The sequence below is a fragment of the Xenopus laevis genome, chromosome 5L (assembly GCF_017654675.1).
Source record: "Xenopus laevis strain J_2021 chromosome 5L, Xenopus_laevis_v10.1, whole genome shotgun sequence".
Classification (NCBI taxonomy): Eukaryota; Metazoa; Chordata; class Amphibia; order Anura; family Pipidae; genus Xenopus; species Xenopus laevis.
Window position 1 is genome coordinate 32,312,987 of NC_054379.1, and position 15,069 is coordinate 32,328,055.

At 41.1% G+C, this 15,069-nt stretch overlaps 1 protein-coding gene across 2 annotated transcripts in view; it reads right to left on the reverse strand.

Moving 5' to 3' along the window:
- Window positions 1-15,069, reverse strand: part of LOC108716592 — a 50,207-nt gene that overhangs the window by 5,067 nt on the left and 30,071 nt on the right. For both annotated transcript variants that reach the window (XM_041562646.1, XM_018262837.2), the window contains exons 4-9: window positions 13,452-13,994; window positions 10,718-10,855; window positions 8,403-8,594; window positions 6,906-7,001; window positions 3,828-3,875; window positions 816-984 (exon numbers count right to left, since the gene is read on the reverse strand). In XM_041562646.1, the coding sequence (XP_041418580.1) occupies window positions 816-984; window positions 3,828-3,875; window positions 6,906-7,001; window positions 8,403-8,594; window positions 10,718-10,855; window positions 13,452-13,994 (1,186 nt within the window). The remainder of the gene's footprint in view (window positions 1-815; window positions 985-3,827; window positions 3,876-6,905; window positions 7,002-8,402; window positions 8,595-10,717; window positions 10,856-13,451; window positions 13,995-15,069) is intronic.

Below are 15,069 nucleotides of genomic sequence, written 5' to 3' on the forward strand. Positions count from 1 at the left end.
TGGATTTTTACTATTGAGTGCTGTTCTCATATCTACCACTAGGACCGACATGGGAGCATTTTTAGCAATGCAGGTGTCAGACAGCTGTTGACGAGCAGTTCTCGATCCGACTCGGTCTGTCGGCAGCTTTTATCAGCCTGTGTATTGGCACCTTAAGAGTGACTCAAGTTTATCAGAGTGACATGGCTGAGGGCACCTGGGAAAACAAACAACCTGTCTAGCCCCATATCAGATTCTTTCTTTTAAAAAACAGACTTCAATGCAGAATTCTGCTGGAGAAGCTCTATAAACATGTTTTCCCATGACAGAATACCGTTAAGCATTATGTTTGCTGTTTTGTTGAGTCCGTTAGCTGAACATTCTATCTAAATCCATTGTATGATTTTTGGACAACTCAGTGCAAACATTTTTTGTGCACAAAGTGAAGCAGATTTTCATTCTTTTCTACAATTTGTACATGCAAAATATGGTTCGGATCTGGTTCAGTCAATCCAAAATGATGGATTCGGTGCATCTCTAATAGGACTCTATGGTTACCCCGGGCCGCTATTTGACTTACCCAGCTGGTAAATCATCAGCTAAGACCGGAAATACAGATTTACTGACAATGTAATTGGAGGTATAGTTCTAACACTCTAGAAATTGGTCTCTTTACTTACCCTCTCCACTGATAGATAACCCATTACATGGATAGGCCACCTATTCCCTGCCCATTTACCCCACCCATTCTGTTTTGTTCCATGCTCAGTGATGTCACCGTATGAACAATGCTCCATGAATGTCAATGTATTTTCATAGAATAGACTTGAAATCACCTGTCCCAACGGCGCGGACATTTTCTGTTGAAGATCTGTGTGTGATGAGCAGGACTTCAGCCCCTGCCGTGTAGACCTGGGGAGGGTAACAAGAGACCACCGACCTCTTCTCTAAGTCTTTCTGGAGAATCTGCACAGTCTCTGAGAGAGCAGCGTTCTCTGCTTTTATCTACAGACAAGCACAGGCATACATTGTGTAGAAGAACTTATGCCTTCTAATATATAGATTCTAAATATGTAATCAACTGGGAATCATAATATGACCCCCTGCATATTGTTCAATAACAATTTTAATGTCTGTTTTAAAATGGAAGATGCTTTTTTGTCTAGATACTAACATCACTGGACTCCCACTGCAACACCCGAGGGGAAACAATCTCACCATCATTACGTTTGTCCTCATTTAAAGAGAAGGCTCCTTAAACAGCAAATTCCATTTAATGTATATATACAGTATATGTGCAAATTTTTTCGCGAAACTTCGCTGTGGAAAAAATTGCCGCAAAAACCCCCATTGACTTTAATGCATTTGGAGAAAAAAAGTCACCATAAGAAAAAAATGCCCATTGACTTTAATGCATTAGGAAAAAAAAATCAGCATAAAAAAAACCCTATGGCTTTAATGCATTTGGAGTGAGAATGTTTCAGCAAAGCGAAACGGGACAGATTGGCTCATCACTAATTACCATCGCTTGTCCTCTGTATCGGACCCACCGGGATACCAGGAAAACTCCCGGTGGGCCCAGGTGTCAGTGACCCCTCATGCTGCTAAACATTTGGCCTATTTCATGGCCATTCCCTATTTCTTTCAGAACAAAGTGGCTAAATAGATGGAATAATAGATTATAGTATGTAAAGAATAGAGAATAAGTCTCATTAAATGGTATTTAGTTTTTAATGTTTTTAATAATTTTATGCCATTGTATCGATTATAACTTGTCTTTCATCTGCATAAAATTTGCTGTCATACTGTTATTATTTGTTTATCATGAAAATAAAATATTTTCAAAATAAAATAAGAATAGAGAATAGGAGAATAGAGGTTGAGAGAGTAGAAGAAAAATAATAGTACTGAGAGTGGGCCCCTGGTCTAAGGTTCATTGGTGGGCCCCTGGTCTAAGGTTTTTGGGTGGGCCCCTGGTCTAAGGTTTTTGGGTGGGCCCTAATGTCCCAGTCCGACACTGCTTGTGCTTCCTTCAGTGCATGCACTCTCTGCCTTTCTTCCCACATGTGTGTCCTCTCTTGGAATGCACTTAATCCAGGATTCAGTTCGGGATTTGCCCAGGATTCTGCCTTTTCAGCAGGATGTGGCCGAATCCTTGTGCCTGGCTGAACCAAATACGATTCCTAATTTGCAGAAGCAAATGCAAATTAGGGACAGGAAGGGAAATCCCGTAACTTTTTGTCACAAAACAATGCAGCAAAAATGTTGTTCTCCACGTTTTCCCTTCCTGTCCCTAATTTGCATATGCAAATTCGTATTTGGATTTGGTTCAGAATGTAGACAAATTTTTCATGAAGGATACTGGATTTGGTGCATCACTAGTCCTCAATCACCATTTAGTATCCTGCTGCTCCACTCACGTATTCCTCCCATACCTTCACTTCCTTCTCTTCACTGAACTCCCACCATACAGTATTTCCTTCATGTACAAGCTAATTCCAGGAACTGCAGATTCTTAATTCATGTGCCTATTTTGTCAGGATTAATACAATTCTGTTGCTTACGATGGAATCTTTATCCCAAATCTGTCCCATAGACAATACAATCTTAAAGGGTGCCTGCTGGGTAAAAATGTTATCCCCCAACCAAATGTTGAGGCTATTCCGGTTGGGGACAGGATAACAGTAGTTTTTATTTAAAAAAAAATCCCCCCCGCCAGCGGTATGCTACCCGCACCGGGAGAGAGCTCATGGTGTGAGCAGCCATGTCCGGTCACTCACATGTGCATAACGAGCAATTCGTGGCACATTTTCATTATGCGCATGCGAATGACATGGCTGCTCACACCATGAGCTCCCTCCCGGTGCAGGTAGAATAGCGCTGGCGGGGTATTTTTTTTAATAAAAACTACTGTTATCCCCAATCGGAATGCGGGCTCTATTAGCCCACACCTTTGGTTGGGGATGACATTTTTACCCAACAGGTGCCCTTTAAACTGGTGCCTTGGATGGGAAAAGACTTCATCACATGAATGAAACCCAAGGTTCTTTGAGTTCCTGTATCATTCCAACCACCAGGCCACTAGGGTTGCCACCTTTTTTAAAATTTATTACCGGCTGCTGGGGTCACAAAGGGGCGGGTCGTGACGTCAAAAGGGGCGGGGCCGCGCGATTGGGGGAAGGCCAAGGGCTCCTTTTAATGGTATTACAAATTTACTGGCAGCTACATTGCCGGTAAATTTGTAATACCAGCCCCGGCCTTGGCAGGTATTTTACCGACTAGGCCGGTAAAATACCGGCCGGGTGGTAACCCTACACGCCACCCATTCTCTCAGTAGGGTGTTTGTGACAATTGATCTGGCTCTGCATGTCTATAGTGATTGATTGTATTCAAAAAAGAAACTGTCAGATATGGTAGAGGCATGTCAGCGGCACAGTGTCAATCTATATAAGCATGTCCCACGACTGTAGGGAGGTGCACTTTTTTATCGTTTTTCAGTTATTTATCTTTTTGTTCAGCAGCTCTCCAGTTTAGTATTTCAGCAGCTATCTGGTTGCTAGAGTCTGATTTACCCTAGCAACCAGGCAGTGGTTTGAATGAGAGACTGGAAAATGAATAGCAGAGGGCCTGCATAGAAAGATAAGTAACAATAGCAACAAAATTGTAGCTTCACAGTTCAATTCATTTGGCTGTTGGGGTCAGTAATCCCCATTTGAAAGCTGGAAATTAAAACACTATAACAAAAATAAATAATGCAAAGTTGTGAGGAATAGGCCATTCTATAACATACACAAAGTTAACGTAAAGGTGAATCACCCCTTTTAGCCTATAGAATTGACTAAGAGTACCTTATCTGCATATTCTTTCAGCTTTTCATTTTCCATGAAGAGACCATCCTGTTAAGAGAGAGAGGGGGAAATAGAATGTAAGCTCTATCATTTGGCTTCTCTGCTTCTAGCTTTTTGTTTTGTAAATACATGTATGGGACCTTTTATCCAGAATGCTCGGGACCTGGGGATTTCTGGATAAGGGATCTTTCCGTAATTTGGATCTTCATACATTAAGTCTAATAGAAAATCATGTAAACATTAAATAAACCCAATAGGCTGGTTTTGCTTCCAATAAGGATTAATTATATCTTAGTTGGGATCAAGTACAAGATACTGTTTCATTATTACAGGTATGGCAACTGTTATCCAGAATGCTCGGGACCTGGGGATTCCCGGATAAGGGATCTTACTGTAATTTGGATCTTCATACCTTAAGGCTTGTGACACACAGGCAGATTCGGGGAGATTTAGTCGCATGTGCTTTAGCGCAGGTGACTTTTCATTATAGCGGACGGGAAGACCCGTGAAGGCAGTTCGGGGAGATTGACGCCCAGAAGAAGAGGCGATTAGTCGCCAGGTGACTAAATCTCCCCGAATCTGCCCGTGTGTCACAAGCCTTAGTCTACTAGAAAATCATGTAAACATTAAATAAACCCAATCAGGGCCGGAACTAGGGGTAGGCAGAGTAGGCACTTGCCTAGGGCGCAAAGCTGGGGGGCGCCGGGCACATACCTGCTCTGTCGCCTACCCCAAGTACAGTTCCCTTCTCTGCCTGACTCTTTGTGTTATTTCACGCAAACTCCAATTCACGCATGCGCATGGTAGCGTAAAATTAGCGCATGCGAGCGCTAGCACTAATTCATGCATGCGCACGCGAGTACAAATTCACACATGAGCACGCTAAGCCGGCGCCACGATTGGCCAGCTTGCCTAGGGGACCTGCCCAGCGTGGCCCGGCACTGAACCCAATAGGCTGGTTTTGCTTCCAATAAGGATTAATTATATCTTAGTTGGGATCAAGTACAAGCTACTGTTTTATTATTACAGAGAAAAAGGAAATCATTTCAAAATGTTGGATTATTTGATTAAAATAGAGCCTATGGGAGATGGCTTTTTTGTAATTCGGAGCTTTCTGGATAACTGATTTCCGGATAATTGATCCCATACTTGTAGTTGAAAAAATAAAAGCATAAAAAGTATTCTCCTACCCTCTCCAGTTCATAGAGTTACAGTAGAACCCTGATTTTACATTTCCCAGGGGATGGTGTCAAAACTGTTTAAATTCCGGGAAAACATAGAATCAGGGGAAAAGAAGATGCCGATTACCACGAAAAATGGCATCTATGACAGGAAAACACAAACTTTGAGTAAGTAAAATCTGGGTTCTACTGTACGTGTTTATTATAGAAAACTGCCTGTCAAGTATTATCTTAGTATATATATATATATATCACTGATATGTTCTACAGTGCTTAAAGGGATACTGTCGCGGGTAAATGTTTCTTTCAAAACACATCAGTTAATAGTGCTGCTCTAGCAGAATTCTGCACTGAAATCCTTTTTTTAAAGTGGCAAACAGATTTTTTTTATACTTAATTTTGAAATTTGGCATGGGGCTAAACATATTGTTTCCCAGGTGCCCTCAGGTCATGTAACTTGTATTCTGATCTTCAGTCACTCTTTACTGCTACACTGTAAGCTGGAGTGATATCATCCCCTCCCTTCCCTCCCCAGCAGCCTATCAACAGAACAATGGGCCACTAACCAGATAGCAGTTATCTGACACTTCTGCTGAAAGATTTGTTTGAATTGATAAATTTACTCCCTAGCGTCGCCAAGTTGTAGACATGAGAATAGCACCCAAGCAAAACCCCTGCTTTTTTCCTGCCTGGGTACTATTCTTATGTCTACTACTAAGTGGGTCTAACATGACACGTGTCGTGATACAATACAATGGGAAGAGGAGAAACAATAGATGTCTCAAAGCAGTTCCACCCTGAAGTGTTGGCTCCTTCTCAAAGTTAAAGGGATACTGTCATGGGAAAAAAACTATTTCAAAATGAATCAGTTAATAGTGCTGCTCCAGCAGAATTCTGCACTGAAATCCATTTCTCAAAAGAGCAAACAGATTTTTTTATATTCAATTTTGAAATCTGACATGGGGCTAGAAATAATTTCCCAGCTGCCCCCAGTCATGTTACTTGTTCTCTGATACACTTCAATCACTCTTTACTGCTGTACTGCAAGTTGGAGCGATATCACCCCCTCCCTTTTTCCCCCCAGCAGCCAAACAAAAGAACAATGGGAAGGTAACCAGATAGCAGCTCCCTAACACAAGATAACAGCTGCCTGGCAGATCTAAGAACGGCACTCAATAGTAAAAACCCATGTCTCACTGAGACACATTCAGTTACATTGAGAAGCAAAAACAGCAGCCTGCCAGAAAGCATTTCTCTCCTAAAGTGCAGGCACAAGTCACATGACTGGGGACAGCTGAGAAATTGACAAAATGTCTAGCTCCATGTCAGATTTCAAAATTGAATATAAAAAAACTGTTTGCTCTTTTGAGAAATGGATTTCAGTGCAGAAGTCTGCTGGAGCAGCACCATGAACTGATTCATTTTGAAAACATTTTTTTTTCCCATGACAGGATCCCTTTAAGTATCAGGCACAATGCACTGAGATGGCTGCCTCCATACAAATATAAAAGCTAAAAAATATACATTTGTTGGTTCAAGAATACAATTGTCAATAGTAGAGTGATTATTTGCAATGTAAACAAATAAAAAGTGAACCATAAAAAAACATGACAGAATCCCTTTAACAGAGATGATACATCATTCACACGATTCCCTGCTCCAGTGGAATTTCTAATCTAAGATTCACAAACAAGGAACCAATTAATCTTCCTGTATGTCTTTGACATGTGATAGGAAAGCCATAAAGACATGGGGAGAACATGTTGAAAGTAATGGCCTGGTTGGAATGAAATCTAGACTCTCAGCAGTGTGAGCAGCACACTGGAATGATCATAATTTTGGTCAATAAGTAGCCCATGTGCCATACTTATAGTGATAGTGGATTTACTATACAGACCTTTTCCTTGCGCAGCTCGGCTGTGAGTAAAGATCTTCTTTTCTTAAACTTTTCCAGTTCGCCTTTCATACTGTCCATCTGCAGAAGGATATTTGCCTGTAAAACACAAACAACTGTGTTCCCTTAGCCTGAATATGGCTTTTCCTTTGATTGTTAACAAGAGAATGATTAATATACATTATGGGGCAAATGTATTCAAATTGGAGATTCACTAAATTGCAGAAAAAAACGGATCTCAGGTTTTTTTTTCCAATTACGGTTCTTCCAATGTGAATTTTTAGAAAAAAAGCTTGAAATGTCATATGAAAAAAACGGTCAACTGGAACCTGCCGAGCGGCAATCAACAAAAAATGATTACAGAAATAAAAGATGTTGGAGCTTAATCACCATTTCAATTTTTCTGCAATTGAGTTTTAAACATTGAGTTGGATTTTGAGAATGTGAGAAAGAGTAACTCAGCCTCCCCATGTTTTATAATAATTTCAGACCTTTAAAGTGATACTGGCAGCTCATATTGACATTTGTAAGTAATGTAGCCGTTCCGCTCTCTGGACCCAGTATCCTGGGATATTCCAGGCATTCTAGAAACTACAGATAAGACTATGGAGTTTATGGTGCACTGGATTCAAATTAAGGGCACAGACACACAGTCAGATTCGGGGAGATTAGTAGCCGTCAATACATCTCCTCTTCCTCTGGGCGTCTAATCTCCGTCCCAGAACTGCCTTCCCACCAGCTAGCCGGCGTGAAGGAAGGGGAAGGCAATTCTGGGAAATTAGTCGCCCCGAAGAAGAGGAGATTTGTCGCCGAGCGACTAATCTCCCCGAATCTGACTGTGTTTCTCTGCCCTATGGCAGCCGTTCACAGGCAGATTTTAGCTGCCAATTCGGCTCCTTCAGTCCGAGTCGACACTCTGCAGGGTCTACCTCACCGAAATCAGACAGGGCCAATGACCGGATTGGCTCGTTGATGTCTTCACCCAATGGCTTTAATTCCCCCCCCCAGGGTCAAATGATTGAATCAGCCAGCTTTAACCTGTATTGATTTGAGTCAATAACTCATTTCAATTTATTTAATAAAAAAATGTATTTTAACATAATCCAAGCTTTCCGGGGATTCTTTAATGATGTTTGTAAGCTCTTTTGAGCAGGGCCCCCATTGGTAAATTAACCTCTAATTGCTGAGTCCTGAGGATGGAATTTTTAGTTTTTTTGCCAAGCTAAAAGAATTCTACTCTTAGCTCTAACCAACAGGTCCAGACTGAGATTCAAAACAGGCCCTGGTATTTTAAGTAAATGGACCAGCCCAATAAATAATGACTGTCTATGCTGGTCAAACCAACAATCTGTAGGCGTTTCCTTGCTCCTAAATAAGTTCTGATAAGAATATGAAATATTTTGGGCTCACATCCAGACTAACGTGTGCCAGTTTAGTAGAAAATGACCACAAATGATTGGCTGCTTATGGACTTTCCTTCTGTTCCCAGTGGCTGTGTACCTTCTCATTCTCCAGATTTGCGACTTTCAGCTTCTCGTGCTCTTGGGCTTTCTCAAGCTGAGACTTTAAGTTGTCTATGTCCAAAGCCACTGTGCTTTGCTTGATTCTCAATAACTGTTCCTGTTCCCTTTCAGCTTCTCGCATTTTATTGAGCTGAGCTTTTAGGCCTTCAATTTCTGAAGTGTAGCAATCCTACCACAACAAAGAGAGGAAATAACGTTAGTATTATGGGATAGGTTTTAAATACTCATGAATACAGTGCTAGCTGCATTTGGCAGACCTGTATTCATTAGGGGCAGGAGGGAGGTGGAATGTAGACATCATCCCCCCAACCCCATCCATCTCCTAACTTGCATGTCATTCACAGGCCTCAACAGAACTCTGTTCTTACCACATATCCTATGACAGACTTACAGGGGTAGTTCACCTTAAATAATGGCCAATTCTAAGCAACTTTTCAATTGGTTTTCATTATTTATTTTTTTATAGTTATTTTCCTTTTTTATCAGACTCTTTGCAGCTTTCAAATGGGCTGCTGACTCCCTTCTAAAAAGCAAATGCTCTGTAAGGCTACAAATGTATTGTTACTTGGTATTCATCATCTTTCTATTCAGCCCCTTTCCTATTCATATTCCAGTCTCTTATTAAAATCAGTGCATGGTTGCTAGGGGAATTTACACCCTAGCAACCAGATTGCTAAAAATGCAAATTGCAGAGCTGTCGAATAAAAAGCTAAATAACTCAAAAACCTTAAATAATAAAAGATTAAAACCAATTGCAAATTGTCTCAGAATATCACTCTCTACATCATAATAAAAGTTATGTCAAAGGTGAACCACCCCTTTAAGTACAGGGCAACTTTGTGACCATAGGCCCTGCACTCTACACCTAGAGCCATATTTCCAATCCACTCTAGGTGTTGCAGATCTAGAGCTGAACACTTGCTCCCGACTTAAGGGGGCTCATTTATTTATATTGTGCAAAGTGCAAAATTCAGTGCTGTTCCCCAGCATTCAGCTACTTTTGCTACAACAAAGGGTTTTCCACCTGGAATTTCAGTATCATTGTGGGCACCTGCAAAATTGGGTGCAATGCAAGCTGCGTACAGTTCACCCATGCAGAGGCAAATTCAATTCTGCTCAATTTTCTTACTGAATTTGATTGAAAATGGTGTCACCAGCATCTGTAACCAATAACTAGTGATGGGCGGAAAATTTGCGAAAAATCGTAAAGTTCCTGCAAAAATCGTGAAATTTGAAAGTTTTCACAAAAAAATGTGCAAATCGGACTCTTTCACGCAAAAATCGTGAAATTACAAGAATTCCACTCAAAAATAGTGAAATTTGAAGGATTTCACTTGAAAATCGTGAGATTTGAAGGTTTTCAGAAAAACATCTTGAAAATTGGACGTTTCACTCAAAAATTGTGAGATATGAAGGTTTTCACAAAAAATTGTGAAATTTGAATGATTTCACAAAAAAATCGTGAAATTTGAAGGATTTCACTCAAAAATCGTGAAATTTGAAGGATTTCACTCAAAAATCTTGGAATTTGAAGGATTTCACTCAGAAATCGTGAAATTTGAAGGATTTCACTCAAAAATCTTGAAATTTGAAGGTTTTCACAAAAAAATGTGAAAATCTGACATTTTCACGAAAAAATAGTGAAAATCGGAAATTGAGGTCGGCGAATTTTCACCGGAGATACGCAAATTTATTTGCTGACGGCGAAACTCAGAAATTCGCTGCAAATTTGTATTGACGTCCAGTTACTTGAGTTTATGCTCAAATGAACAGGTGAATTGTCACCCTCAGCAGTTTAAAGTTAAAAGAGAAGAAAAGATGAAATCACTGCCAACATTTAGGCAACCCCCCCAGTGATTGTATTCAGTTATCTGTTAGCAGAAGACTATCCAAGGCCTTCATCTTTCTTCCCTATCCTGGGGCCGACGTATGTGCAGTAACGTTCAGTTTTTCACTCTACTGCGCATGGGCACCCATTTGATGTAAGAAGGAGCAGGAAGAGGATCACTCCGTGCTGCTCGATGAGAAGAACTCCAGGCAGGTGCAGTTTTCTGCCAATGGGAGCACCAGCCCAGAGTATTATATAGGTGAATACAATCACTGGGTGGAGTACATAACCCCCCAGTGATTCCATCTTTCCTATGAGGATCATTTATAAGCAGAGTCACACTAGCACTTAATCATCTCTGTGCACGAAAGGCGTATGTCCTGCAGTTTTTTTAAATAAAGTTTTACTACTGTAGTTTTACCCACTGCAGTTCCCCCCCACAGAGAGACAGAATTGCTACTCACAATCTGCTCCTGTTTCTCTTTATTCTTCTCCTGCAGGAGTCTGTAGTCTTCCCAGCTGATTCCGTTTGGCCCTCTATTCATGTAAATGTTGTCCAAGCTTCTCAAATCAGAGCAGCCTTCAATGTCATGCTCCTGTTCCTTTGGGTCAGCAAATGGATACGTAAAATATATCGAATAAATGCACAATAATTCTCATTCCAAAATGTCAGGGCCTGCGTCATTTAAACAGGGTAGTGTAATGATATGCATTGGTCTGTTAATCCATAGCAACCAATTAAATGCTTGGCTGCAAACCAATAAATGCTGCAATTCTGATTGGTTGTATTTGGGTCACTAGTGCTGAAGCAAACTTTGTTACGTTATATATCCAGATTTTCCAATAAAAACAGAATTGTTTTGATTTACCAAATATATATATAGTGTCAGTAATATTTAGGATATATTTAGGATATTATGTGATGAGTTTGATATATGGGGGGGCTGTAAAGTATTAGCTTCATTTATAAATATTTATTGTAAAATATATCATTGAAACAGAGTTGTAACAATAATGGAACCAGACAATGTACCATGTAACTGGCCCAGTGGTGCCCTGACTGATGAACAATTTCAAAAGGTTTGCAATTTTTTAGGGGGCAACCAAAATGTTTTTCACAGCAAGACACAATCTCGAAAATTAATATATCAGCCCCCAAATGCAGGTTTTTGGAGAACTCTACAGATAGCTTAATTCCACCAGAGGGCACCGTAGAACCAAGTCTTCATTTTTCATATTGCACCCTGGGTGTTAGTGCAAGAATGATTATATCACATACACATTAATCCTTACATATACATACTTGCTTTTAAAAAAAATCATTGAAGTGTTATATCACCAAGGTTGTCAGAGAATTTGAGTTAGAAAGTTAATTAGCTGGAACTTTCCCTAATGAGTAACTACAACAAAAGTTACATAACAGATACTGAACTGTTGGAGGGTCCCAAAATCCTAGCCCTACATGACCCAACAAGTGACGGCATTTTGTAGATGTTTTACCAGAGTGCTCCAAATGACTTGCTCCATCTGTATGTCCATCAGTATCCAAAGTAAATATGCTCATTATTTTCTTCAGTATTCTGCTTGTTCCAGACAGAGGAGGAAGGAGATTTCTGTGCCACATCTTGCTAGCTTTGTCACTAGCCCCATATTTAACTGGCCTAACTGGTAAAAAAAAGAGGGCAAGTGACCAAGCTAGTAAGATGTGGCACAGGCCAGTGAGCTACCGATACCAAATAGAGCCAATGAAATCTCCTTCTTCTTTTTTCCCCCAAAAAGTTGGCAACCCTACATCTCACTAATGAGCCATCCTCAGTGAACATAATGGACCAATTCAATGTCAGGGGCTGCAGCTACTTGGGGTGGGGGGGACAGTAGTTGAAAGGATCCTTTGCATCATTTATTAATACTCCAGATGCTGCAAAATGCCCTTTGTTCTCATGTAGAAAGTCCGTGACATACCTGCACTCTACATTTCGTGCAAGATTAAAAATGAATTCATGACCAGCCCCCACTTCACTCATGGTGAGGCAGGGTACAACGTGCAAAAAATATGGTTGCTTGCACAGTTGCACCCAGCCTACCCCCCACCCAGTGGTGTAACTAGACATTACACCGCAAATATAATTTAGGAACCCAAAATATCGGAGTGTTGCCTTTTTCTACTATGCTATATGAAATTGTTTATTAATTAAAGCCTCACTGGGCCCTCTGCACCATATCATCCAACATTTTGGAAATAGAAAGAGGGACAAAAAGACTTGCCATGCGGAATTTGTTGCCACCCCCTAATTACCATGTCCATTTTACAAAATTTCTGTGGTTTTTATGTGTTATTGCAGTTTTGCTAATGAAGGTGATTTGCTCTTTAAGCTGCATGTCAGTTTCCCCAAGAGACCTGCTTAACTTAAATTGTAACAAAAGTATCTAAGGATCTATTCTAGGCTCTCTGCCAAAAGTGAATTATATTAGAAACTTTATATCTTTTTCTGTCTGTTCGGTGCAGGAGATCAAAGAGAAAGTTGGGACATTTCAATAACAAACCCGGGACTGCGGGTTGAGCTTTTAAAATCGGGACTATCCCACAAAATACAGGACAGTGGGTGGTGTGATCTACATTCCTGGGAAACCACAGGGTCTGCTTCCTCTTTAGTTACACCCCTGTGCCCCAACACCAGCAAACAGGGCTGCCACCTAGCCACTATTTTATCGGCCTGGCCAGTAAAAATGCTGGTTGATCCCACTGTTATTAATAGGTAAAAAGATAAATATTTAAGAAGGCTGGTATTTTTTTCCAGAAAAGCTGGCAACCCCACCTGTAAATGAGCCCTTCTGTGTTTAAGGGCAGGACTACACGGCTGATTCTGCCGTGATCCGACACAGCGCAAAAGTGCAGGTGTCACGTTGGATGCAATGGAAATAAGGTAAGTAATGCCAGTGTTGGATCGTGTCGCATTGTTGATGTGACGCAACACGACTGTCGGATGCAAACGCAGCATCTGCATCCGACAGTCATGTTGCGTCACATCAATGATGCAACACGATCCGACAATTGAATTACTTACCTTATTTCCGTCACATCCGACGTGACGTCTGCGATTTTACGCATCGCTCCGGATTGTGGCGGAATCGGACGTGTAGTCCTGCCCTAAGGCACATGTAGCCAATCCTATGGATATGTAAAATACCGAGACTCACCGAAGACACCGGCAGCACATCTCCTTCTCTTTTCCTCATCCACTTGGCAAAATCATCCAGTTTTTCCAATTCAGCTTCCAGTTGGGAGACTTTTTGTTGCAGGACCTCCTTTTCCTTTTTTGATTGCAAGATGACTTTATCATAATCATTTCTGATTCGCCGTTCATTTTTGCACAGTGGGCATTCTGGGAGTTTGGCCGTGTCTGGTGACAGCCTGTCGGTGGTGCACTTTGTTACCGGAACCTCTAACCTTGTTTGTCTGTCAGTTCTGGAGTCTTTCTGGCTACTATAGGGCAAGGGCGGGGTACTTGCCAGTGAGCTGATATTGCATCCGTAATCCTTGGTATATTTGAATTTTTCAGGGAATGTTTTCACAGTTTTTGGAATGTTCTCTGATCCGTTCTCCACTTGAGGCAGATTGATTTTTTCCCCTCTTACATCTCTAGAAATATCCAGACTGGAGGCATAATCCTTATGTTTTTTGTCCAGCGGCTTCGAACTGGAAATGAGACTGAGGTGAATAGGAGGGAAAGATGTCTGCAACTGTAAATGATATATACACATACATAGGGTTAGAACCGAGCAATGATATTTAATAAGCCTGAGAATAATTACTAATACATTTTCATGTAATTGCTGTGCTAAATTGATTAACTTCATTAAGTGCAGGTCTCATTCCTGCCCATGTAATATTCTCAGCAATCACAGAGAATGAATAGAGACTGTATGGAAGCGACCAGTCAGATCCTAATCATTCCTGACAGTGACTGCAGGCCTCGCACACTGATCTGCAGCACATTTAGTTCATGTTTGCAGGATACAGCTCCAACCTAAACCCTCAGTAAACTCATATTTCTTATGCTTCCAATGGAGATCTCTCAGGCAGGTGCATATCTGATATATAGAATCTAACAGGGGCTGTTTGGGCCTCTGTGTGCTTGAAATCCCATGACCTATTTGGAATCTCAGTCCAAACCTGGTCAAAAAAGGGTAATATAACAAACACCCTGTTTCAAGTACTGGAGCACCAGGGGATGCAAAATTAAAGAGCAATTGCTGCGGGGGATTTGAATGCAACTTGTTCCTTGCACCCTTAACCCTGCACAGGTTGTGAGCACTGCAGGTACAAGACAATGTTCTACTTGATATATTCCATAGGACAGGCCAATATGTACCTGCTGCACCCACCACCACTCCCACTCCCTAAGTTGCGTGTCTGAAAGATTTGTGCCGAGGGCAGGCAGCTTTGTATTCATTGGGAGCCATTAAACCTGTGGGCACATCTAGACTTTTGATTAAATGGACCCATGAGTTTTTATTCCATTTCAACATGATGCAGTGTAAGAAAGGTAATTTACCAAGGGTCTGAATGCAATTGCTAGAGCACCAGATGAGCATGGGTCTTACTTCATTCTATAAATCCAGCATGTCACAAGTTAGTCCTGTCCTTTCTATCTTTCATAAGGCAGGTGGTAAGTATAAAGCTCCTTCACAGTCAGTGGCAGCCAGTGCTTTATAATCATCCCCATGTTAGGGGTTGTCTAGGGGAGCAAGGTCTACATACCCCCACCCCTCATGAATACACTTTTACTGACCGCAGGAATTGTTGTACTCATAA